Genomic DNA, 26,679 nt, shown 5'->3' with positions numbered 1-26,679 from the left:
TTTATATATAATAAACTTTAAATCTTTTAAAAGTTATAATATTTTAAAAGTTTTTTTATCTTTTTTATTAAGGGTTTTATTATCTTTTTTATATTTTATTTTTAATTTTTATACTTTTTTTTTAATTTATTTAAATATATTAATTTAAATTATTTAAATAATTTTAATTATTTTATTTTAATATTTAATAAATTTAAAATATATTTAATTTAAATTTTAAAAATTTAATTTTATAATTTAAAAAGAAAAACTTAACTTTAAAATTATTACTTTTAACCTTTTATTTTAATTTTAAAATTTTAAGGTATTAATAAAAGAATTAAAGGTTTTAATTTTTTATTAATAAATAAAATTAATTAGTTTTAAATAACTTTAAAATATTTTAAAAGTTTTTAAAGTTATTATTAAAGGTTTTAAACTTATTTTATTTATAATAATTAAATATAAACTTATTCTTTTTTAAATTTTATATAAATATTTTAATAATTTTAATATTTTTATTAATATAATTAAATATATAAATTACTTTTATTTTATTATTATAAGAATTATAATTAAAAATATAAACTTTTAAGGTTTATTATTTTAATTATTATATTATTATAAAATATAAATTATAAATAATAAAATAATATTAATTAACTTTAAATTTAATTTAATTTTTAAAATAATTTTAATTATTTTAAATATTTATTTTATTAAAAATTTAATTTTATTTCTATTTTTAAATAAAAGTATTATTTATTAAAAGGGTATTTAAATTTTTTTATTATTATTTAAATTTATTTAAAAATTTTAATTATTTATTTTAATAATATTATAAATAATATAAAAAATTAAAATTATAATAAACTATAATATTAAATATAATAATATAAATAAAAGAGATTTAAAGGTTTATTAAGTTTAAATTTAATATAAAATTAATTTTTATTTTTTAAAAAGATAAATAAGCTTTATTTATTTTTAATAAATTTTAAAAGGGGTATAGTTAGGTATTAAGGCGCTTTTAGTACTTTTTATAGCTTCTACTTAATTATTATAAGTTTAAAAAATATTTTAAAAGTTTAAAAATTAAATTAAATTATAATATTATAAAATAATTAAATAAAAAATTAATTAAAATATTAAAATTATATATTATTTAACTTTATATTTAAAATATAATATATATAATATATTAATTATTTTTAAATATATAATTAAAATTTATATAATTTAATTATTTTAAAATTAAAATTATTTTTAAATTTATTTAATTTATTAATATTTAAATAAAATAAATTAAAATATAATATTTATTATAATTTAATATAATATATATATAAATAAAGATTTAATATCTTTTATTTTATTAATATTTTATTAATAAATTTTATTAATAATTAATATAAAAATATAAAATATTTTATTATATTATAATAATTATTAAATTTAATTTAAATTATTAATATTATTAATAATAATAATAATAAATAAAATTATATATATTAAAATTAAATTTATAATTATTTAATATTATTTTATTAATATAAAAATAATATATTTTATTTTTTTATTATTAAATAATAATATTTTAATTTATTATATTTATTATTAAAAGTTTATTTAAATATTTAATATTAATTTATAATTTAATAAAATTAATATATATATATATATATATTAATTTATTAATTAAGTTATTATAATTATTATAAATTAAATATTTTAAAATTATTAATTAAAACTTTTAAGAATTATTTTTAAATATATATATAAAAATAATATTTTTATTTTTTTAATATAATATAAATAAATAATATTTTTATAAATACTTTTAAATAATTTTATTAATATTTAAATTATTTATAATTTTTAATATAAAATATATAATATTTATTATATTATAATTAATTTTAAATTTTTATTTTAAATATTTATAAATTTTAATTTATTTTTAATTAAATTTATAATATTTTATACTTTTTTAAAATATATTAATTATTTTAAATATTAATAAATTTATTTTAAAATAAAAATTAAAATTAAAAGTATTATATAATTAAAATTTTAAATATAATTTAATTAAATTAAATAAATATAAAATTATTATAATTATAATTAAAATTATAAATTTATTTTATATATAAATATTTTTAATTTATTTTATAAAATTATATAAAAATAATTATTTAACTTTTTAATTTATTATATTATAATATAATCTTTAAATAAATAAATAATATTTTATTATTATTTTAATTATATAAGTTTTATAATATTATTAATAATAAATTAAAAGAATTATTATTAATTAAATTTATAAAATTATAAAATAAACTTTTATTTTATTTTTAAAAGTTATTATTTTTAAAGTAAATAATATTTTTATAAAATTATTAAAGAATTATAAGTTTAATTTAAAATAAATTAATATTTTTTAAATTTTAAAACTTAAACTATTATAATAAAACTTATAATATTAATTAATTATATTTAATAAAATATAATAATATATAAATTAATTATAAAATTTAATTTAAATATATAATATTCTTTTAAAATATTTTATTATAAAATTAATTTTAATTATTAAAGAATACTTTTCTTTTAAATTATTTATATTATTTATTCTTCTTTCTTTTTTAGTTTAAAGTAAAAACTATTTAAGTATTTATTTCTATTTTTAGCTCTTTTAACTCTTTTTTTAACTTTTTAATTTTATAAAGCTTATAAATTTATTTTCTATTAAATATATAATCTTTTTTATTTAAAAAAGAAAAGAAATTATATTTAAGTAACTTTATAAAAATAAGTTAATAAAAATTTTTATTAAAATATAAAATTAAATTAAATTATAAAGTATTTTATTATTATATTCTTTTATTAAAATTATTAATATTTATATATATTTAAAATAATAATTTAAATTATATTATAATAAAATAAATTAATAAAATATAAATTAATTTAAAAATTATAATTATAAATATTTTAAGTTTATATTAAATTAAAATATAAATAAATTAATTAAATATTTAAATATAAGTTTAAAAGTATTTATATAAAGTAAAAATATTTTTAAAATCTTATAGTTTTAATATATTTAAAAAAGGTTAATCTTTTAATTCTTTAAATAAAAGTAAATAAATATATTTATTAAAATTATAAATATATTTATTTTTCTTTATTTTAATATATATATAATATAAAAATATAAAATATATTTAAAATTTATTATTTTATTTAAATATATATATAATATAAAATATATAAAATATAAAATATTAATATTTACTTTTATATTTTTATATTTATTATAACTTTATATTTTATATAAAATTTATAAATATTAACTTATTATTAATTTAATATTTAAAAGAAATCTATTTAAATATTTATTTAATTTTAAATATTTATTTAATTTTAAATATTTATTTAATTAATTATTTATTTAATTATTAATATTTAATTTTAAAATATAAATATAAAATATAAAATATTATTAAAGTTTTATTTTTAATAAATAATAATAATATTAAATAAAAGTATAAAAATAAAATATAATTACTTACTTTCTTTAACTTTATATAAAGTATAATAGTTAGTTTATTATTAAGACTTTTACTCTTTCTAAATAAACTTAATTCTTCTCTTGTTTAACATGATGTGGGTGGATGCCCTTGGTATCGGTCGCCGCCGAAAGGCCCTGCATGCTACCTGAAAAATCAACTTACTTGTTCGGGTCCCTGACGCCGACGCCGAAGCCGAAGCCGAAAATCATCCATATACGGAAAGTAGCCCGGACGTAGAAGACGGCCAAGGCAGCAAAGAGTTAAAGTGTGACCCAGATCGGCGCCTGCTCCGCCCTTCGGTAAGCACCCCATTAGGTCGCCGCCGCGGCTGTGTGTCTGCACGGCTTCACGTTAGCAGGATCGGAAGACAACGGGGCAGCAGAGAAGGTGTACACGTCCGAGGGCACGGATGAGCACCGGTCATTGCCTATACGAGACAGATATTCTCTGACACCTACAAGGGCACACAAGTCCGACTTTGACGCTCTGTTGCCCATCACTACCCACGGAAAGCCGCAATCCGTGTGGGCCCCGGTGCCGAAGCTGTGTATAGACCGAAAGTTTTCCAAATATGGAAAGCAACCGACCAGCTCTCCCTCGGGCGGGCCCTTGTATTCCGGAACTGAGGACCGAAAGATGTTCACGTACCTAGGTACTGAAAACACCCCCAACACACCGTCGGCGGGGTTTGTGACCACTTTCGCAGCAAAAGTGATCCATGACCCAGGCTCAGTGCATACGCAGTAATACGTACCGTGGTGGATCAGGCGCAGCACACATACAATTGAGTCACTTTGAGGGCAAACCGTCCTCACTCGGTGGTGTTGGTTTGAGGGAATAGTTACTAGCTGCTAGTTGCTGCCAAACTTGCTAGGGAATAACCGACAGTGGGTTGACCTGTCTCCTCAACCCTTGATATGCTCTGAGCCATGATTATTCCATGCTAGTAGTCTTCTCCGCGGCTGATGACCTCTTTCACATTAGGTCGGAGAAGGATTGTCTGTGGTGATGCAGGGGATCAACATCCGTCTTCCACGGTGACGTTGAGGACGAGCTTACGTGTTCAAATTGGGCCGTGTACGTGCCCTTCTTTTCCACCATCGGCGGATAGTCTTCTACGATGCCGGCCCTGACAAGATGATTGAGCTACACATCAGTCAGCCACGAGGGTCAATGAGTAATGATGCAACTAGGTGTCGTATACCCCGAGCAAATACTTGTCATGTCCAATCCGATCCAGATAGCGCCGGCAGAAGGGGATAGTGCCAAAGTTCTGTTTGATGACCTTCAGTAGAGACTTAGCCGAGGAGAGGCGAAGGTCGACGTGCGGTGTATCGCGACGGAGGGCATAATGCGAGACTTCGCCCTGATCGACCCATCGGCCGGTGCCAGTACTGCCAAATGTCTCGATGGCAAAAACATCGCCCTCCTCCATCTTGGTTACATCATTCGTCTTGACGAGGGGAACACTTTTGGTGCCATGGATGGAGTAGGGCAGAATGGTATGGCCACACAGGTTGCGGACTGGCTTGATCGGATAGGTGACCCCGTTGATCTCGCACTCGTAGCTCTCCATCGTCTCTTGGATGTACCCACCCAGCTCGCCAAGGCGGACATCAATTCCGGCCTCGCGGACACCCGTGTTCGTGGCATCCTTGACGGCCTCAAGGAGGTTGTCATACATGGGATCGAATGACATAGTAAAGGCGCTATCTACGATGCGGCCATTGACATGAACGCTGCCCGTAGCCCAAAATTAGTGCGTACTCTCGACTCATGGCCTGAATACGTCTCTCGGAGCAGCCTAACCAGTACCCGCGGCAATCCGCGGCGTAGTCTGCAGGTGAAGATTCATGAACAGGGAGGACTGGATAGCATACCCAATATCGACCTTGAGGACATTGTCCTGCTGGAGCACGGTCTTGCAGCCTGCGTTTGGGCTGTAATGGGCGACAACATTGTCGACGTTCAAGCCCGTCGGGAAGCCCATGCCGGCAAGTAGGGCATCGCCCTGGGTCAAGCCATCATGGCCGACCAGGCGACGGGTGGCATCCTCGATACCGTTGGCAACCTCAAGAAGCGGCTGACCTGGTTTGATGCTCCTCTGTGCCCACTGGCGAACCTGACGGTGGGTCTCGGCCGCCTGGCGATAGTCGGTGAGGAAGTCGCTGTTCAGATGATCAAGATGGCGCTTCTCCTCACTGGTGGTGCGATAGCGGTTGTCGTCATTGTACTCGACCTCCTCGCCCTTGGGGTAGCTGTTGTTGGGAAACAGCTGGGAGATAAGGACCGATGGGGGATCGGTTTGCGCAATCGGCGTCTTCTTCTTCTTGGGCTTCTTCTTCTTGGACTTCTTCTTCTTGGGAGCGGTGGCTTCGGCGAGCTCCTCGCCAGCATCATCGTCTGATTCTCCGCCAGACGCAGCCGCATCGCCGTCGCCATCGCCGTTCGCCGCTGGTTTGGCAGCTCTGCTCGCAACCCCGGCGGCGCGCTTGCCAGCCCCATCGGAGACTTCCTCGGCTGCAGGCAAGACTTGGTCAGCTGTCTCTCTCGCTCCCACCCCCCCATCTCTTTTGTATATGTGTGTATGTGTATAGGTATGTGTCTCCGAACAAATGTTTGATGGTAACATACCGCTGGGCGCAGCCATTTTCATTAACACTTAACACACTAGATAAAGATTAATCGGCGCTTATTTAGGAGGTGACGGACCCGACCATGCTTGCAACAGCGGAATCGTCCAAAGCTCAGTGCTAGAAACTGGGCGGCTTGGAGGGAGCACTGGTGGGGGTTGGTGCTGTGGGGGCGCTGCCCGTGTTCAAGTGTTGGCTGTGTATAGTACCTACCATAGCGCTCCCTAGGGGGTTTTTAAATATAGTCTTTAAACTATCCTTTTTACTTTAAAATAGTACTTTAAATAGTCTTTGATATTTTAGAATTATTTCCTTATTAATACTCTTTAATAATAGTTATAAAGTATATTAAAATAAATATTTAAAATTAAATTTTCTTTAAAATTAAATTTTCTTTAAAATTAAAAAGATTTTTAAAAACTTTCTTTTTAATATTTTCTTTTAAAGTTTTAAAATATAAAGAAAGAAATCTTACTAAGAGTTATAATATTTAAATAAATAAATAAAGAGTTATTTAAAAATTATTTTAAATAAAATATTATTAAAAAAAATAAAAAGAATTCTTTTTTAATTAATTTTTATATTAAAGTAAAAAAGTAATATTTAGAAATTTTAAAAATTAAACTTTTTAAAACTTAATTTTCTTTTTAAAGACCTTTTTTTTTACTTAAAAAAGTATTAAAGAAGGAAAGATTATTAAGAGTTATAACTATTATTAGAAAGTATTAATAAAAATATTATTTTTAAAAACCCTTAGGTGCGCGGTATAGTAGGTAGGTATAGTAGGGTAGAAAAGGTTTTAAGACATATCTATAAATCCTACCCACCCTTATAACAACCACCTAACTTTAATTAACTATAACTTTATAAGGAAATTAGTTAAGAATAATTAATTTATATTAAACTAATCTTTAAAGGCTTCTCTTTAATATCCTATATAGGCTCCCTTATATTTATAAACTATAGCCACCATCCGCTCCAGTGACTGAATAGTATTATTAATCTTATTTTAATCTATTGCCCACCACACTTCCTTATCTTAGACTTTATAAATCTATATAGAGCGTATCTCCACTAAGCTAAATAACCCTTAAAACTAAATATAAGTAAAATTATAACTATAAGAATGTAGATTTATTATAACTTTATATATTTTAATTCCTTTCTTAAATAATTTAATATTATACTTATTAAAAGTTTCTTTTAAAATAAATAATAATATTATATTATAAGAATCTAAGGATTCTATTATAATAAATTTAAATAGATTTAAATAATTTATAAGGTTATTATTAAGAGAAATTAGGTCGTTATAAGAGTAGGAGGGGTTATAACGTATTTAGTTGTAAGGGTTATTCTGCTTGGTGGAGACGCGCCCTACTGTGTACATAACTCGCTACTGTCCTGTCGATCCACCGCTTTTCCCAATGGCCCGGGGTTCCGAGGAGCCTGACTGCCTGGGGGCTCCCGGCCTGTCAGCACATGATGATGCACAACATCCCGGTTCAAGTGTTTACTGCGGGCCGGTACGACCCGTCTTTTCCTCTGGATCGCACCATTCCCGGACGCTGTCTTCCAACCTCTCTGCAAAACACACACACATACACGCACACACATACACGCACACACATACACGCACACACATACACGCACGCACACACACCAGCCCTGAAGACCAGCAACATACGATGGCCCATAACGGATCATCTGCTCGAAAGTGTTTGGGAGCAGATTGTGAGAATGATGCTGGCAACCTGCAATGCCCAACATGCCTGAAGACGGGCGTCCAGGACAGCTACTTCTGCTCCCAAGATTGCTTCAAGAGAAACTGGGTCTGTGCAATGATGCTTCGCCCGCGCCCATTTTCGAACTCCAGAGTCCAGGCTGACCGACCTCGTGGCCCAGGGCCAACACAAGGTCCTCCACAAGACTGTTCAAGGCAAGATCCAACATAACAAGATGGACCCAGGCATCGTCTCTAACCCACACCCAGGCACCCGACAATACAACCCATTCCCAACGTTTTCTTTTACCGGTTCAGTGCGACCCGTGTATCCGCTCTCGCCCATGCGCACTCTTCCCAAGTCCATCAAGCGCCCCGACTGGGCCGAGACGGGCGTACCAGCGCGTGAAATGCGTCTCAACAGGTCCAAGATTGACATCTTGGATGCCGAGGCACAGCAGGCGATGCGCAAGGTCTGTCGACTCGCCAGGGAGGTTCTAGATATTACCGCTGCAGAACTCAAGCCGGGCATTACCACAGACTACCTTGACGAGGTTTGTCACAGGGCTTGCATAGAACGAGACGTGAGTGTGGCCAGTAACTAGATTTTCCCTACACTATGATGAGGCTGCTCGTCTAACCTTATCAGGCATACCCGTCCCCCTTGAACTATAACCGCTTCCCTAAATCACTGTGTACTTCGCCGAATGAAATTATCTGCCATGGGATCCCTGATCAGCGGATCCTTCTCGACGGCGACATCCTCAAGTCAGTATCACTCTTCTCTTGTTACGGTTTACCGTCTTTCATGTTTTGGGATGTTCTAGAATGCATTATTTGAGGACCCGTAGCAGGACTAACGTGACACGTAGCCTCGATATCTCCCTGTACCATGGTGGTTACCACGCCGATCTGAACGAGACCTATTACATTGGCGACCGTGCTAAGGCTAACCCAGATGTAGTTCGGTTGGTTGAGACGACGCGAGAATGCTTGAATAAGGCTATCGAGATTGTCAAGCCTGGAACCCTGATACGGGAGTTTGGTAAGGTTATTGAAAAGCACGCCCGGTCTAGAAACTGCGGTGTCGTCGCTACGTGGGGCGGCCATGGTATTAACTCCGAATTCCATCCCCCGCCATGGATACCTCACTATGCCAAGAATAAGGCCGTTGGTGTGTGCAAACCCGGCATGACTTTTACCATCGAGCCTATTCTAGCGCTGGGGAAACCTCGTGAGGTTTATTGGCCGGACGAATGGACGAACGCGACCGTCGACGGGAAGTGGACTGCGCAGTTCGGTGCGTATGACCTCAGAAATCCCTTCCAGGCTCGTGCATGGCCCGTCGCTAATTTTCATACAGAACACACCTTGCTGGTCACAGAGACTGGCGTCGAGGTCCTGACCGCTGGCAACGCGGACTCGCCAGGAGGACCCGTGCCAATGCCCGTAGCTACGGAGGGGGCGGCAGAAGCCAACGGGGCAACGAGTATGTAGAACGCCGGGTCTACACATTTTGGCCTCTCTCCGCAGTTTACAAAGTGTTGATGTGGGGGGGTGGGTTAGGCATGGAGATGGGCTGCTCTTGAGGGCTTCAAACACATGGGCAGACGTCGGCCTTGTCGGACGACGGACGTGACCGTACCTCTTCCTTAAGGATTGCCTCAGTCGTGGATTCGTCGCCGCCTACTTGAGGACGGCACAGAGTCCCTTGGTCTACAAGCTGCACGACATGTTGTGGAGGGCTCTGGGAGACGAGTTATCGCTCCGGAGAACGAGTGACGCGCCATCCGGCTTGTCTGGTGGGCGGACCTACCTCATTCTTGCGCAGTGGGATACAATTGTGGTCACAGACGAGTTCATACAGGACTATGAAAGGTTACTTAGTGAAGAAGACGTTGATTTGCATATCCTGAAAGGGGTCCATGAGATCGGGAGTCTGAATAGCGAGGAGATGGCGTCACTGTCGATGAGATCTTGGAACTCGAAAAGATAGGCCAGTCAGGACTGTTTGGAGTATTTTCTAGGCTGTAATTACCTCATCAATTAGGGCGGGCCATCCGCATGCATTTGTTTTCCGCATTTCGATAATGATACATGTAAGGCATGGTCCGTGAGGCTGTAGACGACACTGGGAACTGACAAGCTCACAACAGCCGGCCAGATTCGGTCATGTGTGCACCAAGACGAGAGTTCTCGATCTAGACCTATCAGTCTAACATTACTGACGGACCTATGTTAGTCTCTGTATGATACGGATACAACTGAGCTGGGATTAGAATCTCACGCCGAAGCTGGATGAAACTGCCGGAAACTCCAGGAATTGGTACAATGGATTTAAGGTCAGTATTCTTTTCTCGCGTCTAGCTATTAGCTGCACAGCCTCGTGAGATCAGAACTGTCTGCCAGGCCACGAGGAATTCAATCATTGCCACTCAATATAGGCGACTTTCGTATGATGCTACCCGAAACTTGGTCTCTCTGCTGTTCCTCGAACGATTTTTAATCGTTCGTCGCTTCTGACCTGGATATTGTAGCCAAATTTCAGCGGTCTCGGAGCCGGCACCGGTTCAAACTTCAGTGTCTCCCAAGCCTCGTTCACATTCGGGTCCAGAGGCCCGAATGTCCACTGCCCATGCCAGCTTGGCGACCAAGATGACCAGGCTTCTCTCCGCAAACTGCGTCCCGGCGGAGGCTCTTCTACCAAAGCCAAAAGACTCGTAATTGAGGCAGTTCTGCGCTTAATTATTAGATAAATACTCACTTGATATGTGATTTGAAGCCACAAACATCCAATATTTATAATACTGAAATCCACTTCTTCGTTCTTACGTAATAAGATTAACCTTGTCTCTGAAGAAAAAATAGATTTGCATTCAAGGACGTCCGTACTACATATTGAATGTTATGAAAATGAATGTCATCTTATCAAGTGGACATTGCCTCAGAGCAAGACAGAGAATCGAGTTCAAGCGCAAGTAATTAATGACATCTTGTTTCAGCCATCAGTATGTGAAATTTTGACCAACCAATTTCTCACCAAGCTTCCAGCATCTCTCCACGTGGTCTGGGGCATTTTGGTGTCAAGTGTCTGGTATGGAGGGTTTGGGGGCTAATGTCTGACACAATGCAACGGAAACATCACACTCAGAACTGGTGTGCTACTGGGCTACTGATTTATTAAAGTGTAATTCCGAATTGATTAATCGGTCGAACCCTGTGAGTCGGCTCCAGAAAGCTGAGAAAGCACAACACTAGTACGATGAGTGTTGAGAGCCGATAAAGCACGGTTGGGAAATGCAGTGCGGGCCGTGCGGTCACGTCCCGAGGTCTGAATCAGTCAAGTAGGCTACTCAGTATTCAGAACAAAAGGTTCGATTATATGACTGAAACCTTCCCTGAATAAACGAGCCGTTGATTTTTTAAAACGATTTGTTAGGATTTTAATGTTTACAAAATAGTTGTATGACCTGAAGCTGGTATATTGTTGACTTACCTGTTTGCTTGGCCCTTTAAATGTTAGGCTGGGCAGATACTTGTTGCTGTACCGTGCCGATGGAGACTGTCCGGTCAAGACAGGATAAATGGAGTTTTATATACCCTAACATAGTTAACTCGAAAGCACCGGAAGCAAGTGTGGAACCCCCGGCCTAACACGTACATACCCACCTAGGTAGGTATAAAGCTTCTAGGGTGTAATAATATAGGCTTATAAGTGTTGAATTCTAAGTTTAAAGGACTTAGAATTATAGTCTTTTAACTAAGATATTTATTATATAATATTTAATAAATTTATTTTAATTTTAAGTTAAGAAGTTATAAGTTTAAACCTTTATAATTTAAAAGTTAATAATATAAAGTGTTTTAATAAGTATAAATTCTAATTATTATATTATAAAAGATAATTAATTTAATAAATTATTTAATTATATTAATAGTTTATTTTAAAATTATTTCTTTATTTAAGTTTATTTTAATAAGTGTTAATAAGCTTTAAATAAAGGATATAATAATATAAATTTATAAGTATTAAATTTTAAATTTAAGGAACTTAAAATTATAATCTTTTAATTAGAAGGCCTATTATATAATACTTAATAAGTCTGTCTTATAGGGTTCCTAAATCTTCCCTAGTCCTACATATAGGCCTTTTTACCCTTTAAGGAGCAAGTAAGTGTATTAGAATAATTAGTTGTAATATCTATATACCTATATGAATATGAGCAGACCCGTTGTTCCTTGTAACGCTGTGCTGCTCTTATATGCTGGTGATAAAGGCCCAAAGGCTCGGGTCATAATCCTGTTAACGATAAACGCGTTGTAGGGAAGGATTGGGCACTTCAAGGGCTGCAGTCTTTTATCGTACCACTCAAACCGTGACCTGCATTCGCTGTATGCCGCTCATGGCGGGGCTGCGGTTGTCTCATCCTCTGGATGCGGCACAGAGGCTTAGTCAGGAAAATGTGCGGTGTCACAGAAGAGGATATCTCTCGGCACATCACCCGTCAGCAAAACCAACTCTAAGAGCCTGCCAAGCAGGAGATGATAAATATTCAATCCTGCACAGTCACGCACTGCTGGCGCCCTGCCCCCTGCTGTACAACTTGGCACCCATACTAGGCCACAGTCCAAGTCACAATCTAGATCGGGAGACCCGGCAGGGAAGAGCCTCCAACCACCCCAAAATTGCGCCAACTCCTCGGGCGTAGACAGCGGAACGACATCATGATGCTGACCGGCAAGAGGAAGCGCGAAGTGTCCGCCTGCATTCCTTGCTATACGCGGAAACAGAAGGTAACACAACCGCTCTGTGCGTCCCTGCACACCTCACTTGAATCTGCGAAGGGCTCAGCTACTGACGTTTTGTTTGTTCCCGCCTGGGATAGTGTGACCGGCAATATCCGTGCGACAGGTGCAGCCGGCGCCGCCAGCCAGAGCAGTGCGCATACTACCCTACCCCATCCCCGACCATCACCGAGAGGAGCCGCGATGAGGCCGAAACCATAGAACTAGACAACGAGGGCGAGCCTCCGGACTCGTCCCCGACATCCGTCGACTCCCGGGCGGGGATAGGGCCGAGCAAGGGGGAGCCGGAATCTTCGTCGTCGTCCTCGTCGGCGACGCTGGCCGAGGCATTTGGATACTACGGACCAAGCGAGTTCAACACCATGGCTCTTGTGCGGAAGGTTGGTCTCCTGTGCTGTTCTTCAAAACGACGCAGGTGATCCAATGGCGAGGTAATGACACTGATTTTTGCGCAGCTGCTTCCCGACGAGGAGACCCATGATTCAGTGGATATTCCCATGCCAGCCGAGATCGAGGCCGAGGTCCGCAAGACGCTGCAGATGATGCTGCCACGGCCGGTCATAGACGTGCTGGTCAGATACTTCGTGGCGGAGGTCAACTGGTTGGTTTCGTCTGATCCGTGTTTTCTCGTCATATTCTGCGCGGCATCAATGATCTCTTGGCTCACATGTTGTGAATGTAACAGGATCGATCAGCTCCTGCATCCGCCTTGGTTCCTCTCACAGTACCAAAAGTGGTGGAACCTGGACACTCTCTCGCTTGCAAGCGTTGAGTTCGCCATCCTCTTCCTGCGAGTGTGCTGCTATGCCTCGTTGTTCCTCCCATCTCCCTCGCACACGATCGATAGCGTCAAGGGGGTGTCTGTGGTCAACATTCGCAGATCGTGCGAGGATGTCATCAAAGCATTGTTGCCCATCTGCAGACAACTGGACCCGCGAGGGTCTCTAGTAAGGGTTCAGTATATTGCCTTCGCCGGCCTGGCAAGCATCAGCGTGGGACCCATGGACGCCTTCTGGGAGCATGTCAGCTGTGCTTCACGTGTGGCTCAGCAGATTGGCCTGCACCTTGACAGCAGTCTCTGGCCCGAGAGCATGGACGGAATCGAGAAGGAGATGAGACGGCGCATGTTCTGCAACCTCTACGTATGGGACAGGTATGCTACAGGGCCCGGATCGTGCCCCGGGGTGAACTGCATGCCGTTACTACTTAGTCTTCATGTCCTAACATCTTTTTTTCGCTTAGTTGCCTTTCAAAGCGTCTCCACCGACTACCATTCCTGCCCGATGATGCCCTAAGCGACGACATCCTGCCTCGTATGCGCCTACTCCGCGAGCCAGACATGGGCGCTGACGCGCCAGATGTCTTCACAGAGCGTCTTCTCCGTGCACAGCTTGCCAGATTCTGGCGCAACTACACCCCGAAAAGGGGGCCCATTCTAGGAGCTAACAAATACGACGCTGTGGCGGCAGAGGAGTGATACGAGGCTTTCTGTAAGGCCTTCCTGCCCACGATCCCGCCCGCCTTTGCCCTCGCCCAGCCAGACAGGCAGTGGGATGCACGAATAAGGACATTGCCCAAGCAGCGTCAGCTCCTTCACATGGCCGTTTTTGAGTTCCTGTGCTGGAACTTCCGGGCCACGATTTTGCAGCCGGCAGATGGGTAAGTTGCAGGCTATAAACAAGTCCTTCTCTCTAATGGCAAGCGAGCCCTTGCGGCCGCCGCGCTCGGCTTGCTCGAGACCGTGTCCGCTCTCCACGCGCTGATGGGCGGCTCGCACACGCGCTTCTCAGGCATAATCATGCCCATATTCGAAGGGGCGGTGCCCTTGCTCTGCCTGTGTGCGGACCCGAGTTTCCCCGGGGCAAGGGAGGAAGACAGAGAGTCAAGCTCTCCTACCCCCATGCTTGGTGGGGGTCCTGGAAGCCGGCCACGCTCCGGGCCGCGGTCGCAGTCCCTGGAAATGGTGATGAAGCGGATGAGATCCGACCCGCTCGGGGCCAGGCTGAACTCGGTAACGCGGTCCGAGTGCATGCAGGCTGCTCGTGGGGCGCTGGCGACTCTGCAGACGCTGGCTGAGGTCAGCGAGATGGCTGAGGTGGGAGCCCGGACACTGGCGCGGCTGATCAAGACGGTTGACGCCAGCAGAAGCGGCGGTGGCAGAAGCGGCAGAAGAAGCAGCAGCAGCATCATCGCCACCTCAACGCCGCCCGCACCACAGCCAAGCAGCCGTGCTGATGTAGCCAGTATGGGCGGGCCAGCCCAGCCCGATGGTGGGAGCGCCTGGACAGGGGCCGCGGATCATCAGGATGCATTTATACCGCGGCCACAGCCGGCAGTCGATGCGACTTCTCACTGGGCATTTGATCCGGAAATGCACTCTGCAGGAACAACAGGCTCCCACCCTAGGTTTTCCTTTCCAGCGAGCGACATGGGAACCAGCGCAGGCGGGGCAGTGGGGGCTGAGAACTGGGAAGGGTTCTTTCGCGAGTTCACAGGTGGCTATGGCTTATAGACTACCGAGGCGCCATTTTCTGAAGTCGAAGTATATAACTTTTTTTCTTTCGCATATATAGTCGTGATATATTTCCCGTCGAACCTGTAGCCTAAAAGAATTCACGCGTATTGTGACCACGATGTGTTAAAGGCGCGGATGAATTATACTTTCTGCCTTATCAAACCCTTGCGGCCTTTTTGTTCATTTGAGTTCTTCACTCTAGTGCCCACTGAGGGTGACATCTCTCTCGAAGAGCTAGCAAAGAAGGCTGGACTCGACCAGGACCGAACCAACCGTGCAATCCGCATGCTGATAACACAGCGGATATTCCAGGAGACCAAGGGTGGCTATTTCGCTCATAATGCATTCTCCATTGCTCTCCAAAGGGACAAGGACCCGAGGTCCATGGTGCACTACTCGTGAGCGTCATAAGCCGTTGCATCATGAGATCAACCACTAAATGATCTGCAGATTCGATGAGACGCTCAAGGCCAGCGCCAACACCAGTGATGCCATCAAGAAGGTGCCCTTTGAAGCCGACAGTGTGCACTGGCCGTTCTACGACCGTTTCGGAATTCCCATCTTCAACTACTATAAAGAGCACCCTGAATACTCTGCTCGGTTTGCCAAGGCAATGCAAGGTTGGCGAAAGCGTACGTACCTAAGCGTCCCAAACATCACGATTCCTTGACGAACCTGAACCTTGGCTTCTAGTGGATCAGAAAGACAACCCTAACAGACTATTCACAAAGTGACTTCAAACATAAACGAATTAAGAGACAATTACCCCTGGGCAGACCTTCAAGGGACGGTCGTGGACATTGGAGGCGGCAGTGGCCACGTAGCGATGGAGCTGGCTCGCGTAAGTGCACAAGTCTGCCGCTCCATGATTCGACATCAGCCCTGACATTTTCCGGCCCAGGCCTTCCCTCACCTGAAGTTCGCAGTCCAGGACGGCGACGCATCAATGCTGGCCGTCGGCGAGAAGAACGCGCCAGCCGATCTGCGCGACCGCCTGAGCTTCACGCAGGCCAACTTCTTCACGGCGCAGCAGTATAAAGGCGCGGCGGCGTACCTGATCCGCCAGTGCACCCACAACTGGGCCGACCACGATGTGATCACGATGCTCAAGGCGATTGTGCCCGGCCTGGAGGGCTCGGCCCCGGGCACGCCGTTACTCATCAACGACATGATTATGCCTGAGCCCGGGGCCAAGGGCGTGCCGCGCATGTGGGAGCGCGAGCGCAGGCAGGCGGATATGGTCATGCTGGTGTGTTATGGCGCCAAGCAGCGGACTATTTCGGAGTTTCAGGGGCTGCTCAAAGAGGCGGATCCGAGATATGCCATCCGCAAGGTGCATGCTGAGAGGGGTGCACTGGGAATACTTGAGGTGTTCCTGGACAAACTTGGTCAACTAAGCAGTGCATAGTAAATGTGGGATAGTTAGTCAACAGGTTACCATGCCCAAGTGAATTCGGGGTGATTCGGGGTGGTCGATAAATCAATCAACGAATCATGCCGCGCTTCGAGTTGTTCGAACTTTTGTTTTCAATCTACTGCATAATCTAAACTCTCTTCCTGATGAGACTCCCTCCCTGATCAACTACGAGCCTAGTATCAGAATTAAGCCACCGGGGGTGATGATTAGAATGTGCCCCCCCCCCCCAACCTTTGTGTTTGTCATGTCTCACTGCGAAAATGGAAGACCGACCGACCCTCATCGGTCGGTGGCTGAGAAAGCAACATAATGGCAACACGTCCTTTGTCGGTGATTGGTGGCTGCGCGGCCGAAGAATGACACACAGGGGTCTCGACCGACAATTCTCGGCCGACCGGTGCGAGTGGCGCTTGTGAGGCTCTACCAACGCGGCAAAGATCCCAGGAGGCTGACCAAGAGTTGAAAAGGAAATTCCATAATCTTCCCTAGCTGAAAACTTCTTAGTCAGTTTGGGGCTGGATGGGTCCAAGTACGGGAAATGGATTGCAAACATGTTACCTAGGGAACAACGGTTGTTGTGTCTTTTTAACTTGGGAATTGTCACTACAATGCTCTCAAACTGGTCTCTACCTCCATGCCATCGCGCTACCGACTCGAACTTTGGCACATAGAGCGGACCGTCGAACCATATCTCTGTATCGAACATCATCGCTTCCTCGCAGCCAATCATGTCGAACAGCGAGACAACCTCGGTCTCCGGCCCAGAAAAGCCTCCGGTGGCCACCGAGAACAACCACCAGCTCAAGGAAGAGAAACATGGTGGTCTGGACGAAGCTAGCGACAATGTTGACAATGAGAAGGGCGTGACTACAGATGCGGTTGCTGATGCAGCAAGCAACCCGTCCCCAAGATCCGTCCACGGTATCTCATGGTTTCTGGTCGTAGCAAGCATCCTGATGGCCAACTTCCTGTTCGCAACGGACAATACCATTGCCGCCAACATCCAGCCTGCTGTCATCCAGACATTCCAGTCCCTCAACAAGCTAGCATGGCTGGGCGTGGCCTTCATGATGGCCTCTTGGGGCACGTGTTTTTTCTGGCAAGTATCAAGACCCGCCAAGTGGTTTGTCCTGTGTGGGACACGAGAACAGACCAGACTAACCATAAGATCGCGGCTAGGGGTGACCTATATGCACGATACAGCGCAAAGTGGACCTTCTGTGTAAGCTTCGTTGTCTTCGCCGTCGGTTGCGCCATCGCCGGTGCCGCGCCCACCATGGACACCCTCATCGTGGGACGAGCCATATGTGGTGCCGGAGGCTCCGGGATGTACTTTGGCTCCATGGGTCTTCTTACACAGATGACCTCAGCCAAAGAGAGACCACTCTACCTGAACTTGGTTGGCATCACCTTTGGAGCCGGCACGGTGTTGGGTCCCGTCATTGGTGGCGCTTTTGCGGGAAGTGATGCAACTTGGAGATGGGCTTTCTACTTGTATGCACCACCCGGTCCCTATCAGCCGTCAACATTCTCCCTCCAGGAGGCCCTCAAGTGCTGTTGGTACTGACATCCAAGCGCAGCAACCTCGTCGTCGGTGCCGTGTGCGCCCCTATCTATATTTTCCTGCTGCCGACACTCAACCCGCGCCCCGGCCAGTCCATCTTGCAGCGGGCCAAAGAGATCGACTTCCTTGGGATCGTCCTGGTCATCGGCCTCATCGTCTCCATCGTGATGGCCATCTGCTTTGGTGGTGTGCTGTATGCCTGGAACTCGGGTCAGGTCATCGCCCTTTTCGTGCTGTCCTTTGTCCTCCTCTTCGCCTTCCTCGGCCAGCAGCACTTCGCCATCGGCACCACCCCGGAAAGCCGCATGTTCCCAATGCACTTCCTCAAGTCTGCGACCATGGTCGTGCTATTCCTCGAGGTAGCCTGCTGCGCGACCAACGTCTTCGTGCCCGTCTACTTCCTGCCCCTCTACTTCCAGTTCGTGAAGGCCGACACGGCCATCTGGGCCGGCGTGCACATGCTGCCCTACGTTGTGTTCCAGTCCGTCATCGGGATCGTTTCGGGCTTGGTCACTGGAAAGACAGGCTACTACGTACCATGGTACATTTTCGCCGGCGTGTTCTGCATCTCGGGCGCGGCGTGCCTGTACACCGTCAACGAGTTCACCGACCTTGCCAACATCTACGGCTACGAGATCCTGCTAGGCCTGGGCTCCGGCGCCGCCACCCAACTCACGTTCGCCGTGGCCTCCATGAAGGTCGTCCCCGCTGATATCGGCCGCAGTACCGGGTGGGAGGCATTCGCGCAGCTGGGCGGGCCTACCATCAGCCTCAGCGTCGCGCAGGCCGTCTTCATCAACAAAGCCCAGTTCGCTGTCGGGTCGCTGCTGCCGGATCTCACCATCGAGGAAATCAGCACCATCATCTCGGACCCGGCCAGCGATCTGCTGAGGGGCCTGACAGAGCAAATGCAGCACGAGGTTGTCAGCGACGTTGTCAATGCCATGCGTGACGCGTACATTGTTTGTCTGGCTGGCGCGTGCTTGGTATTGCTTCTCATCTTCCGATTCAAGGTCAACGACAAGCTGTGGTAAAAGGATATGCCCGTTACGTCATCCGCGGATTTGATTAGGGTTTTCTCAGGACCTTTCTCAAGTTATCTATCTGTTTATTATGTGAAAAGGTTACTAAACCGTCCACAATCACAATGACACTTTGGTGCTTATTCTGATAGACTAGTCAAGCCAAGGTTGTGAAAGAAAAGTCCTTATGAGCATAGCATTGAGGAGTAAACGGTACCCTGGTCAGCTCAAAACGTCAGAAAGTTTGTTCTACTATGTCAAGGAAGACTAGCATGTTCTAGTGTCATTGGTATCCTGACAAGTATGGACGTGGATTACTGCGTGGAGGCCGTGGAGGTCTTGGAGGCCAAATGTAAACTGTGATCTTGACCACATGGATCATGTTATTAATGGAATCCAATTTGGATACATAATTCACAAATATCACTGACCTTGTGCCAGAATGCGTGGAAGTACCCAATGATTAGGATACCACAGTGTGACCAATAGAGCATCACCTAATAGTGATGCAATACAACCATGGTCATTTCAAATAAATGATGTACTTATATTAATATTACCGGAAACCACACAAAACCTGCTTGATCACAGGCAACCTTCTAATCGCTGAGGATGTAAATCTCTCCAGAATGACATGTCCATAGGGGCACCGCACTATTTATCATGCATAGATGTGATTGATCTCTTGCGAGTGCTACATTACTTTGGATTGGAATACACAGGGTTTTGGTCGCTCAGTTTATCAAAGACCTTGCTGAGCATCAGGCATTCACTTTGTTTGATACTGTGACACGGTGTGTTGAGAGCCATTTGTGATAGACTACCATAGTAGTCGCTGTAAGTGATGGATAAGCAAATTAAGTTGGCTCCAGCAGTTCTTCACCTCCACATGTCTTCGAGGTATCCATAGCTTTGTCGGCGACCAATTATGAGAATAGTGTACATAGTGAAGCAATACCCATTCCAAGAGTAACAACCAACCCACAAGGGCTTCAAGGAATAGAAACACTATACTTCCTCAAGCAGCAGTCGAGTTCTCAGAGACAATGACAGACCTATCACACAAAGCTTGAAAAGAGGTAGGTATCTAGGCACATTACCTTGCTACCTGCCTCCCATCCCACAGCCCACATGGATCCCACCCTTGCGGAAGAGAAAACAACACACGTTTTTCCAGAAGGGTGGGGGGCAGGCTTTTATTAATAATATCTGCTGGTATGCCCACAGCTCGACGCAAAGGTTGTGGTGCGACTGTTACACCACATGCCTGGGCAGCCTCTGAGCTTCCGAGCCTGCCTGCCTGCCTGCCTGCCTGCACGCCAGCACGCCTGCATGCCTGGGTGCCTGCCTGCCTGCAGCATGACAACAGACTGACAAAACCAACCCGACAGCCGGATCGGATCCCATGCACGCACGCACACCTACCTACCATCGCATGCACTCCCACCTGTCAGGCAGCGTGCCAGCCCCAGCCAGCCGGGACGCGACGTCGTACCGTAGGACCGTAGGACAGGTTGGTCCAGTGGATTGCCACACTGCCCGTCTTTTTGACTTCCGGGGAAGCTCTTTTGACTCCTCCGCCCCCTGCCTGCCTGCCTGCCTGACTGGCTGACTGGGTGAGTTGCCTGCCGCTGCTCCTGCCGATACTCACTGAACTGTTGCCCTGGCTGGAAGGGAGGGGGGGGGCAGGACTCTCGGCAGGTTCCAGATGTCTGCGACCATACCTACTATCCACACTCCCTCACCGGCTGGCTGGCTGGCTGACATCGGCAGGAGTCAAGCGCAGCTCACTAAGCCGGTGGTGGCTACTGGCATGTTTCGAGGTCCTCCCCTCCTTTCCTCGCGGCTGGCTGATTTCTGGCACACCTGTTTGTGCTGTGAGCCACGCCACCCGCGGCTGCTGACATTCCGGCAAGACATCTGTCTGTCTCATGGCCCACCTGCCCAAGACAGGCAGGCAGACAGGCAGAAAAGGGGGGGGGGTGGCCGGCAGAGGTAGGTGGCACATCTGTCTTGTCTGCCCTGCAGCCAGGTGGTGTTGCCCCGCGGCGACACTGCTTGCCGGAGAGGCATACCTTGCGAGGCGACACATCACAAACTTGCCGAGTTGGCAATACCTCATGTTTTGATTGCCGAAAAGAAAAGGAAAAAAACGAAGAGATGCCGCTCGGCCAACCTGGAGTGTTTGTACCTGGCCTGATTCTGGATTGCTTGCCTTTTTGTTTTCTCGTAAAGGCTTTCAAAAGGGGCTTCATCAAACGCCACATGTGTGTTTAGTAATCTGTTCATGAATGCGTTTTTGCCACGGTCCGACTGGTGAACACTTGTAGTTACACGCCGTAAAAACAACAACTCCGCAAGGTTTCTTCTACTATTTCCACACTCATGTCTGGATGCATCCAAGGATTGTTTGACCCTCTTCAGTGGATCTGCGAGGATACGTCTCTTTCCCTCGGCACGATGCTGCTGACTTGTTTGAACAATGTAACTAGTTGTCATAGACTCTGCGGGTCTTCAACTTCTGGGACCTGTTCGGCGCAATATCAATGGCAATAGTACATATGCCCCATAGATGAAATCAGATATGCTCGAAAATTCTGACACAAGGAAATTTTGAGTATTGTTTCACGCTTTGTTTCAGGCATAATTGTTGCATGATTTCAGCCATAATTGTTGCATGAGGCCTTGTAGAAAATGGTTGGAAGCCTTTTTTATGCCTGGTTAAACGACTCGGTTTCCTTTCAGCTACCATTACCAAAACCGAGCTAAGGAATTATCTTTTTGCACGTGAGGCAGCTTGCATACTGGGAAGAGTATTATGTGATGTTCCCTGAGGCCAAGTGTGCCATAACTGATACCTAGGTACACTGCGATATTGTAATGGGTATGTTATTCAGAGGATCAAGGGCAAAACAAGACAACTTTGGAAGACCTACGTAATAAAGAACTTAAATAGAAGACTCTATTTGTTGCAATCATAATTCATACAAAAACACACACACACACACACAGAGAGAGAGAGAGAGAGAGAGAGAGAGAGAGAAGCCGAAGTAAGAATTCAAATAAAAAGAAAGAGAAACTGACAAAAGACAAAAGACAGCGATAATATCACATCTCACAGCTCTAGTTTACTGAACAGACCACACTCAGAGCAGTAGTAATATGTCTCTGCCCAGTTTCCACTGAGTTGTTGTCTGGATCCAGCAAAACGAGCTGAAAGAGCAAGGAAGGTTGCACCAAATGCTGGATGAGCTAGAAGGATCAATGTAATATACTATTGCCTAGGTATGATGTACACCAACTAGGCACGGCTATGGGGACGACGCAACGACTGGCTAGCAAGCATCTCATCAGAAACCTCGCATTGATTCGATGCCATCTGAGTGAACATCATAAATTATTATCTGGGTAATCGCCCCAGGGTGCGCATCAAAGCTCTTGCTCACGGTCTATCTCAATCCATCCCCTCCCACTCCTTTACTACTTGCTGTTGCCAGGATCGCTCTCTATAAATCTAATGCATCAAAAACCCGTCTTTTCGCCCCAGGCCAAAAAAAGCCCCATTTCCGCCGAACCAGAAATTCCACATGCGGGTTTTTCTTTTTTAATCAAAAAGGCCGCCCAGGCAAAACACCCGACCCAGGCCCCGAGACGCCTCGTAAAAAAAAAAAAAGCTCCCGGTAAAGCAAGCAAGCAGTCAACGATTGGGCTTGCCAGCGCGCCTTCCCTCGGCATCACATCGCATCGGCGGCCACGTCACAGACAGACCCCCTGCCGTGACAGACAGCTCCCAAGGGGCTGCCGGACACATCCGGCTCGGGATACCCACGAGCACGAGGGTATCCGGCTGAGGGGCCGGGGCCGTGTCTCGTTTTCGTCTGCGGGTATTATCCGGTCCCGTTCTCCGTGTGCCCGCTGCAGCGCGCGCGAGGCGGCGCTCCTCCTCCCCCGTCTCTGCCCAGCCGTGTATGGGGTGGGACCTCCTCCGCCGAGGAGAACCTCAGCGATCACCTTTCCCGCCCTCCTCGAGGGGCCGAACCGACCGGCCGTGTGGGGGGTTTTGGGCGGCCGGCGGGCCACGTTGCGCGATCTTGATCTTGTCGCCCTCGAGGGCCACTCCGCTGCGCCCCCCCCCCCCTGTCGCAAGCCAGGCGCGATACCATCCGTGGGGCCTCGGCCCGGGTTCACATACCCCATGTTGCTTTCTCCCCATGTGCCACCTAGCGTTCTCTTCCTCTTCCACTTCGTCTTCTTATTCTTCGTCCTCCTCCTCCTCCTCATTTTACTCCTCGCCGTACTCCTCGCCATACTCCTCACAGACCCAGAGGCAGAACTCCTCCCACATGACCCCCCACTCCTTAAGCCTCTGCGCCTTCACCCCGGCGCCGAGGCTGGCCTCTTTGACGTCGCGCGCCCACTCCTCGCCCGTCTGGTCCTCGAAGCAGCTCCACCGGACCGAGTTCTCGGCCAGGCTGCCCAGCCCCGCGAGGCCGAGGTTCTCCCACCCCTGCAGGGCCTGCCAGAAGTCGTGCGTCATGCCGGCCGTGTCCTGGCCCAGCATGGCCGGGTCGTCGTTGCTGAGGGCGCAGGGGACGCCGCGCGCGAGCAGGGCGGGCAGGGGGTGGCTCGTGACGGAGCCGCAGAGGCGCAGGACCTCGTTGGAGATGGGGCACGACTCGACGAGGATGCGGCGCTCGCGCACGAGCCGCGTGAGCAGGGGGTGCTTGTACAGGCTGAAGCCGTGGCCGATGCGGCGCGTGCCGAGGAGCACGGCGTCGAAGAGGTTCTGGTCCGTGGCCGTCCCGTCGCCCAGCGTCTCGCCGGCGTGGAAGAAGAAGGGCATCGCGCCGTCCCCGAGCCCCTCCTCGGCGAGCTGCTTGCGGAACCAGAAGAGCTCCGGCAGCACGTCGGCCAGGGGCCGGCCCAGGTCCTCCTGCCCCACGAGGTCGAAGCCGGACAGCAGGTGCGGGAACTCGAGCTTCGTCGTGATGGCGTGGTCCATGTTCTGCACGATGGACTTTTGGTCCCAGATCCGCAGGGACGTCCAGATCATGCGCAGGCCCCAGAAGCCCTTGCCCTCGGGGGAGGCCTTGAATGCCTTGATCTCCTCGTCGATCACCGTGAACATGTGGCTGTAGTCTGACTCGGGGGTTTCCTGGCCGAGGCGGTAGTAGTTGAGCGGCCAGGTGAATCTGTCTCGTCGTAAGCATACATGATTCACTCTGAAACATGTCGTGGCCTTCAGAACCGGCCCGGAGGAGAAATAAAAGGAAAAAAAGAGGGGGGGGGGGGAGGGCACTCACCTTATCTCACCCCAGTACACGCCGTCCTCGTAGTACTGCTTCATCATCCTCCTGAGGAACTTCCTGAAGATGGGCTCGTAGTGGATGACAGTGCCCATAATAACAAAACACTTGCTGAACTTCCTCCAGATGTGGTCCACACCATGGTGCTGCTCGACGGCGTCCGTCTCAGAGATGGTAGTCTTGCTCTTCATCCAGCGGATCCAGCCCTGGCGGCCCCCCTCGGGGAAAGAGTCGGCAGCCCTGGCCAGGGGCACAAACTCGCCGGGGGAGTAGCTGGCGTCATCCCAGATAGACATGGTCGGGTTCCTGTCCGTGGCGAAGAAGCGGAAGTTGACGACGGCGTCGGCCCTCGCCTCGGCGGTGCCCAGGCGGGCGTCGGGGGCCGAGATGTGCATGCCCGGCTCGCTGAGCAGGGTGTCGAAGACAAAGTCCAGGTCGACGATGGCGTCGAGGTGGGCGTGCAAGACGGAGCCCTTGGGCATGCGGCGCACGATGCGCCACAGCTTGGTGCGCTCCATCAGGCCCTTGGCCAGGGTGAACATCATGCCGCTGTGCATGGTGCAGTTCTCGCGCACCGCGAGCTGGTCCTCGTACTCGTACGTCCATAGCGTGCGCTGCTCCTCCTCGCGGATCTTGTCTACGATCCGGCATGCCTTTTGGGCGATTGGCGACAGGCCCTGGCGGAACGAGTAGTCTGGGGGGGTTGGGGGGTGTATGTTAGATTTACACAACGTTGGTTGGGGACGATGCATGAGGATGCAACTGTACTTACCGCTTCGTGATCTCTTCTCCTCAGCTATCAGGGCCTCGCGGCCGGTCATGTACTTCTGGATGAAGGCATCGTCCTTGGCGGGGATGGTCTGGGCGATTTCTTCCCATTCCTCCTTGGACATGTGTGACAAGGCCATGCTGAACGAAAGAGTGGGGGGTTGATAATTACAAGGAAGTAGGTATGTGGGAAAAGTGGGATTGGGAGTCCTGCAAGAATGAGAGTGAGAGGTCGGATGGGCGTAAGGAGTGAGAGAGAAGGACGGGCAGTTTCGAAATTGCTGGTGGTGTTGATGTTGGAGTGGCCTTGATTGATGAGTCAGGCAGGTGGAAATTTTAGTGCCAAAGTGTGGAGGATGCCGAGGTGCCGAGATAATGATGATGTCGTGACGGCCAATGTAGGCAGTGGCTGTGGTCGATAGTGGGAAATATAGGCTAGCCGGTCGATGGAGTGGTAGATAGAGAGGCAGAACTGGGGGAAAGGCCGGGAGAGAGGGCGACGGTGAGCCTTGATGTAGTCAGTCCGTTTTGGGGCCAAAGGAACCGCAGCACACTCAGTCAGTCGGTTGGCTGGCTGGTTGGTTGGTCGGTACGGTCGAGCTGCTTTGGTCTCTCTCTCTCTCTCTATCTATATCTCATTCAAGGCAGGTCAAGCCAGACAAGGCAGGGCAGACGAGAGCAGGGGACATCAGGACGAGAAAAAAAGAAACCAAAAGGAACCAGACAGGGTCAAAAAAGTCTATATCACAAAAGTCATAATCCCGTGCGCGGGCTGCCAAGACGTCCAAACATATCAGCCGGCAGGGAGTGGGGAGACTGATGGGCAGAGTGGGTGGTGGCTTGACAGGAACAATGGTGTCGTCGGCGGGTGGTCCCAAGGTTGGAAATTGGGAAAACGAGATGAGCCCTGAGATTGAGGAAATCCCAGGCCCGGTCGGGGTTGAGTGACGATCCTGAAATGACCTCAGTCCGCATCTGGCCCAGTGTAATCCAGTCGGGTTCAGGGTTGGTGGTGGTGCGAGGGTGCGAGGTGTCAGGGTGTCAGGGTCTTGCTTCTGGAATCATTGATAGCTAGTGTGTTCTGGTAGTGGGTTGTGTCGCCCAGGCCGAACCAAGGTGACAGAAGTGTGGAAAAGGGGACCCATAACCCATCAGTCTGATTGATGTGCTGTGGGGACGAGCCCACCCGTCCTGTGTGCCCTGTGGCCCTGTGGCCCTGTGGCCCATCCCGCCCACCAAAGTCAAGGTTTCACCACACTCTCGTACACACACACACACTGACTGACACACACACGCACACACTATTATACCCCCTACACGCCCAAGACACCAAGAAGCCAGACCAACACAACCTACCACCCACACCCA

General features: G+C 45.4%; 6 protein-coding genes across 6 annotated transcripts; 4 read left to right on the top strand and 2 right to left on the bottom strand.

Annotated features, from left to right (window-relative positions):
* Positions 1-4,381: 4,381 nt before the first annotated feature.
* Positions 4,382-6,359, bottom strand: KVR01_011705 (uncharacterized protein). Its single transcript, XM_044781855.1, has 5 exons — positions 6,192-6,359; positions 5,438-6,077; positions 4,762-5,296; positions 4,617-4,703; positions 4,382-4,557 (listed from the first exon to the last, which is right to left on the bottom strand). The coding sequence occupies exons 1-5, from the start codon at positions 6,211-6,213 to the stop codon at positions 4,501-4,503; spliced, it is 1,341 nt and encodes a 446-aa protein (XP_044639414.1). The 5' UTR covers positions 6,214-6,359; the 3' UTR covers positions 4,382-4,500.
* Positions 6,360-7,784: 1,425 nt separating this feature from the next.
* On the top strand, positions 7,785-10,104 carry KVR01_011767 (uncharacterized protein). The gene is made up of 6 exons (XM_044786526.1): positions 7,785-8,022; positions 8,096-8,129; positions 8,184-8,497; positions 8,563-8,681; positions 8,786-9,213; positions 9,277-10,104. Exons 1-6 carry the CDS (start codon positions 7,879-7,881, stop codon positions 9,408-9,410), a joined length of 1,173 nt encoding a protein of 390 aa, XP_044639476.1. The 5' UTR covers positions 7,785-7,878; the 3' UTR covers positions 9,411-10,104.
* A 2,534-nt stretch (positions 10,105-12,638) lies between these two features.
* On the top strand, positions 12,639-15,231 carry KVR01_011611 (uncharacterized protein; the record flags this gene model as incomplete). Its single annotated transcript, XM_044793445.1, has 7 exons — positions 12,639-12,707; positions 12,800-13,099; positions 13,175-13,320; positions 13,405-13,872; positions 13,962-14,178; positions 14,215-14,322; positions 14,422-15,231. The coding sequence occupies 7 exons, from the start codon at positions 12,639-12,641 to the stop codon at positions 15,229-15,231; spliced, it is 2,118 nt and encodes a 705-aa protein (XP_044639320.1).
* A 138-nt stretch (positions 15,232-15,369) lies between these two features.
* Positions 15,370-16,642, top strand: KVR01_011661 (uncharacterized protein; the record flags this gene model as incomplete). Its single annotated transcript, XM_044791329.1, has 4 exons — positions 15,370-15,632; positions 15,685-15,866; positions 15,966-16,075; positions 16,136-16,642. 4 exons carry the CDS (start codon positions 15,370-15,372, stop codon positions 16,640-16,642), a joined length of 1,062 nt encoding a protein of 353 aa, XP_044639370.1.
* A 737-nt stretch (positions 16,643-17,379) lies between these two features.
* On the top strand, positions 17,380-19,249 carry KVR01_011673 (uncharacterized protein; the record flags this gene model as incomplete). The annotated part of the gene is made up of 4 exons (XM_044787074.1): positions 17,380-17,592; positions 17,659-17,738; positions 17,831-18,145; positions 18,232-19,249. The coding sequence occupies 4 exons, from the start codon at positions 17,380-17,382 to the stop codon at positions 19,247-19,249; spliced, it is 1,626 nt and encodes a 541-aa protein (XP_044639382.1).
* Positions 19,250-22,615: 3,366 nt separating this feature from the next.
* Positions 22,616-25,975, bottom strand: KVR01_011560 (uncharacterized protein). The gene is made up of 3 exons (XM_044783145.1): positions 25,316-25,975; positions 24,541-25,237; positions 22,616-24,429 (listed from the first exon to the last, which is right to left on the bottom strand). Exons 1-3 carry the CDS (start codon positions 25,449-25,451, stop codon positions 23,520-23,522), a joined length of 1,743 nt encoding a protein of 580 aa, XP_044639269.1. The 5' UTR covers positions 25,452-25,975; the 3' UTR covers positions 22,616-23,519.
* Positions 25,976-26,679: the final 704 nt, after the last annotated feature.

Source organism: Diaporthe batatas (assembly GCF_019321695.1).
Source record: "Diaporthe batatas strain CRI 302-4 chromosome Unknown Contig00016, whole genome shotgun sequence".
Classification (NCBI taxonomy): Eukaryota; Fungi; Ascomycota; class Sordariomycetes; order Diaporthales; family Diaporthaceae; genus Diaporthe; species Diaporthe batatas.
The sequence above is the reverse complement of the archived record's forward strand: the minus strand, read 5'-3'. Positions and strand labels throughout refer to the sequence as shown.

Bases quoted from the DNA above. Each gene is read 5' to 3' on its own strand.
- KVR01_011705 (XM_044781855.1), bottom strand. From the start codon at position 6,213: ATGAAAATGGCTGCGCCCAGCG. The intron at 5,297-5,437 runs GTATGCTATCCA...GGCTACGGGCAG, and splicing joins GTCCTCAAGGTCGATATTGG to CGTTCATGTCAATGGCCGCA. The intron at 4,704-4,761 runs GTATACGACACC...ACTGATGTGTAG, and splicing joins ATGACAAGTATTTGCTCGGG to CTCAATCATCTTGTCAGGGC.
- KVR01_011767 (XM_044786526.1), top strand. From the start codon at position 7,879: ATGGCCCATAACGGATCATCTGCTCGAAAGTGTTTGGGAGCAGATTGT. The intron at 8,023-8,095 runs GTCTGTGCAATG...CTCGTGGCCCAG, and splicing joins ATTGCTTCAAGAGAAACTGG to GGCCAACACAAGGTCCTCCA. The intron at 8,130-8,183 runs GCAAGATCCAAC...ACCCACACCCAG, and splicing joins CCTCCACAAGACTGTTCAAG to GCACCCGACAATACAACCCA.
- KVR01_011560 (XM_044783145.1), bottom strand. From the start codon at position 25,451: ATGGCCTTGTCACACATGTCCAAGGAGGAATGGGAAGAAATCGCCCAG. The intron at 25,238-25,315 runs GTAAGTACAGTT...CAACCCCCCCAG, and splicing joins GGAGAAGAGATCACGAAGCG to ACTACTCGTTCCGCCAGGGC. The intron at 24,430-24,540 runs GTGAGTGCCCTC...ACGACGAGACAG, and splicing joins GTGTACTGGGGTGAGATAAG to ATTCACCTGGCCGCTCAACT.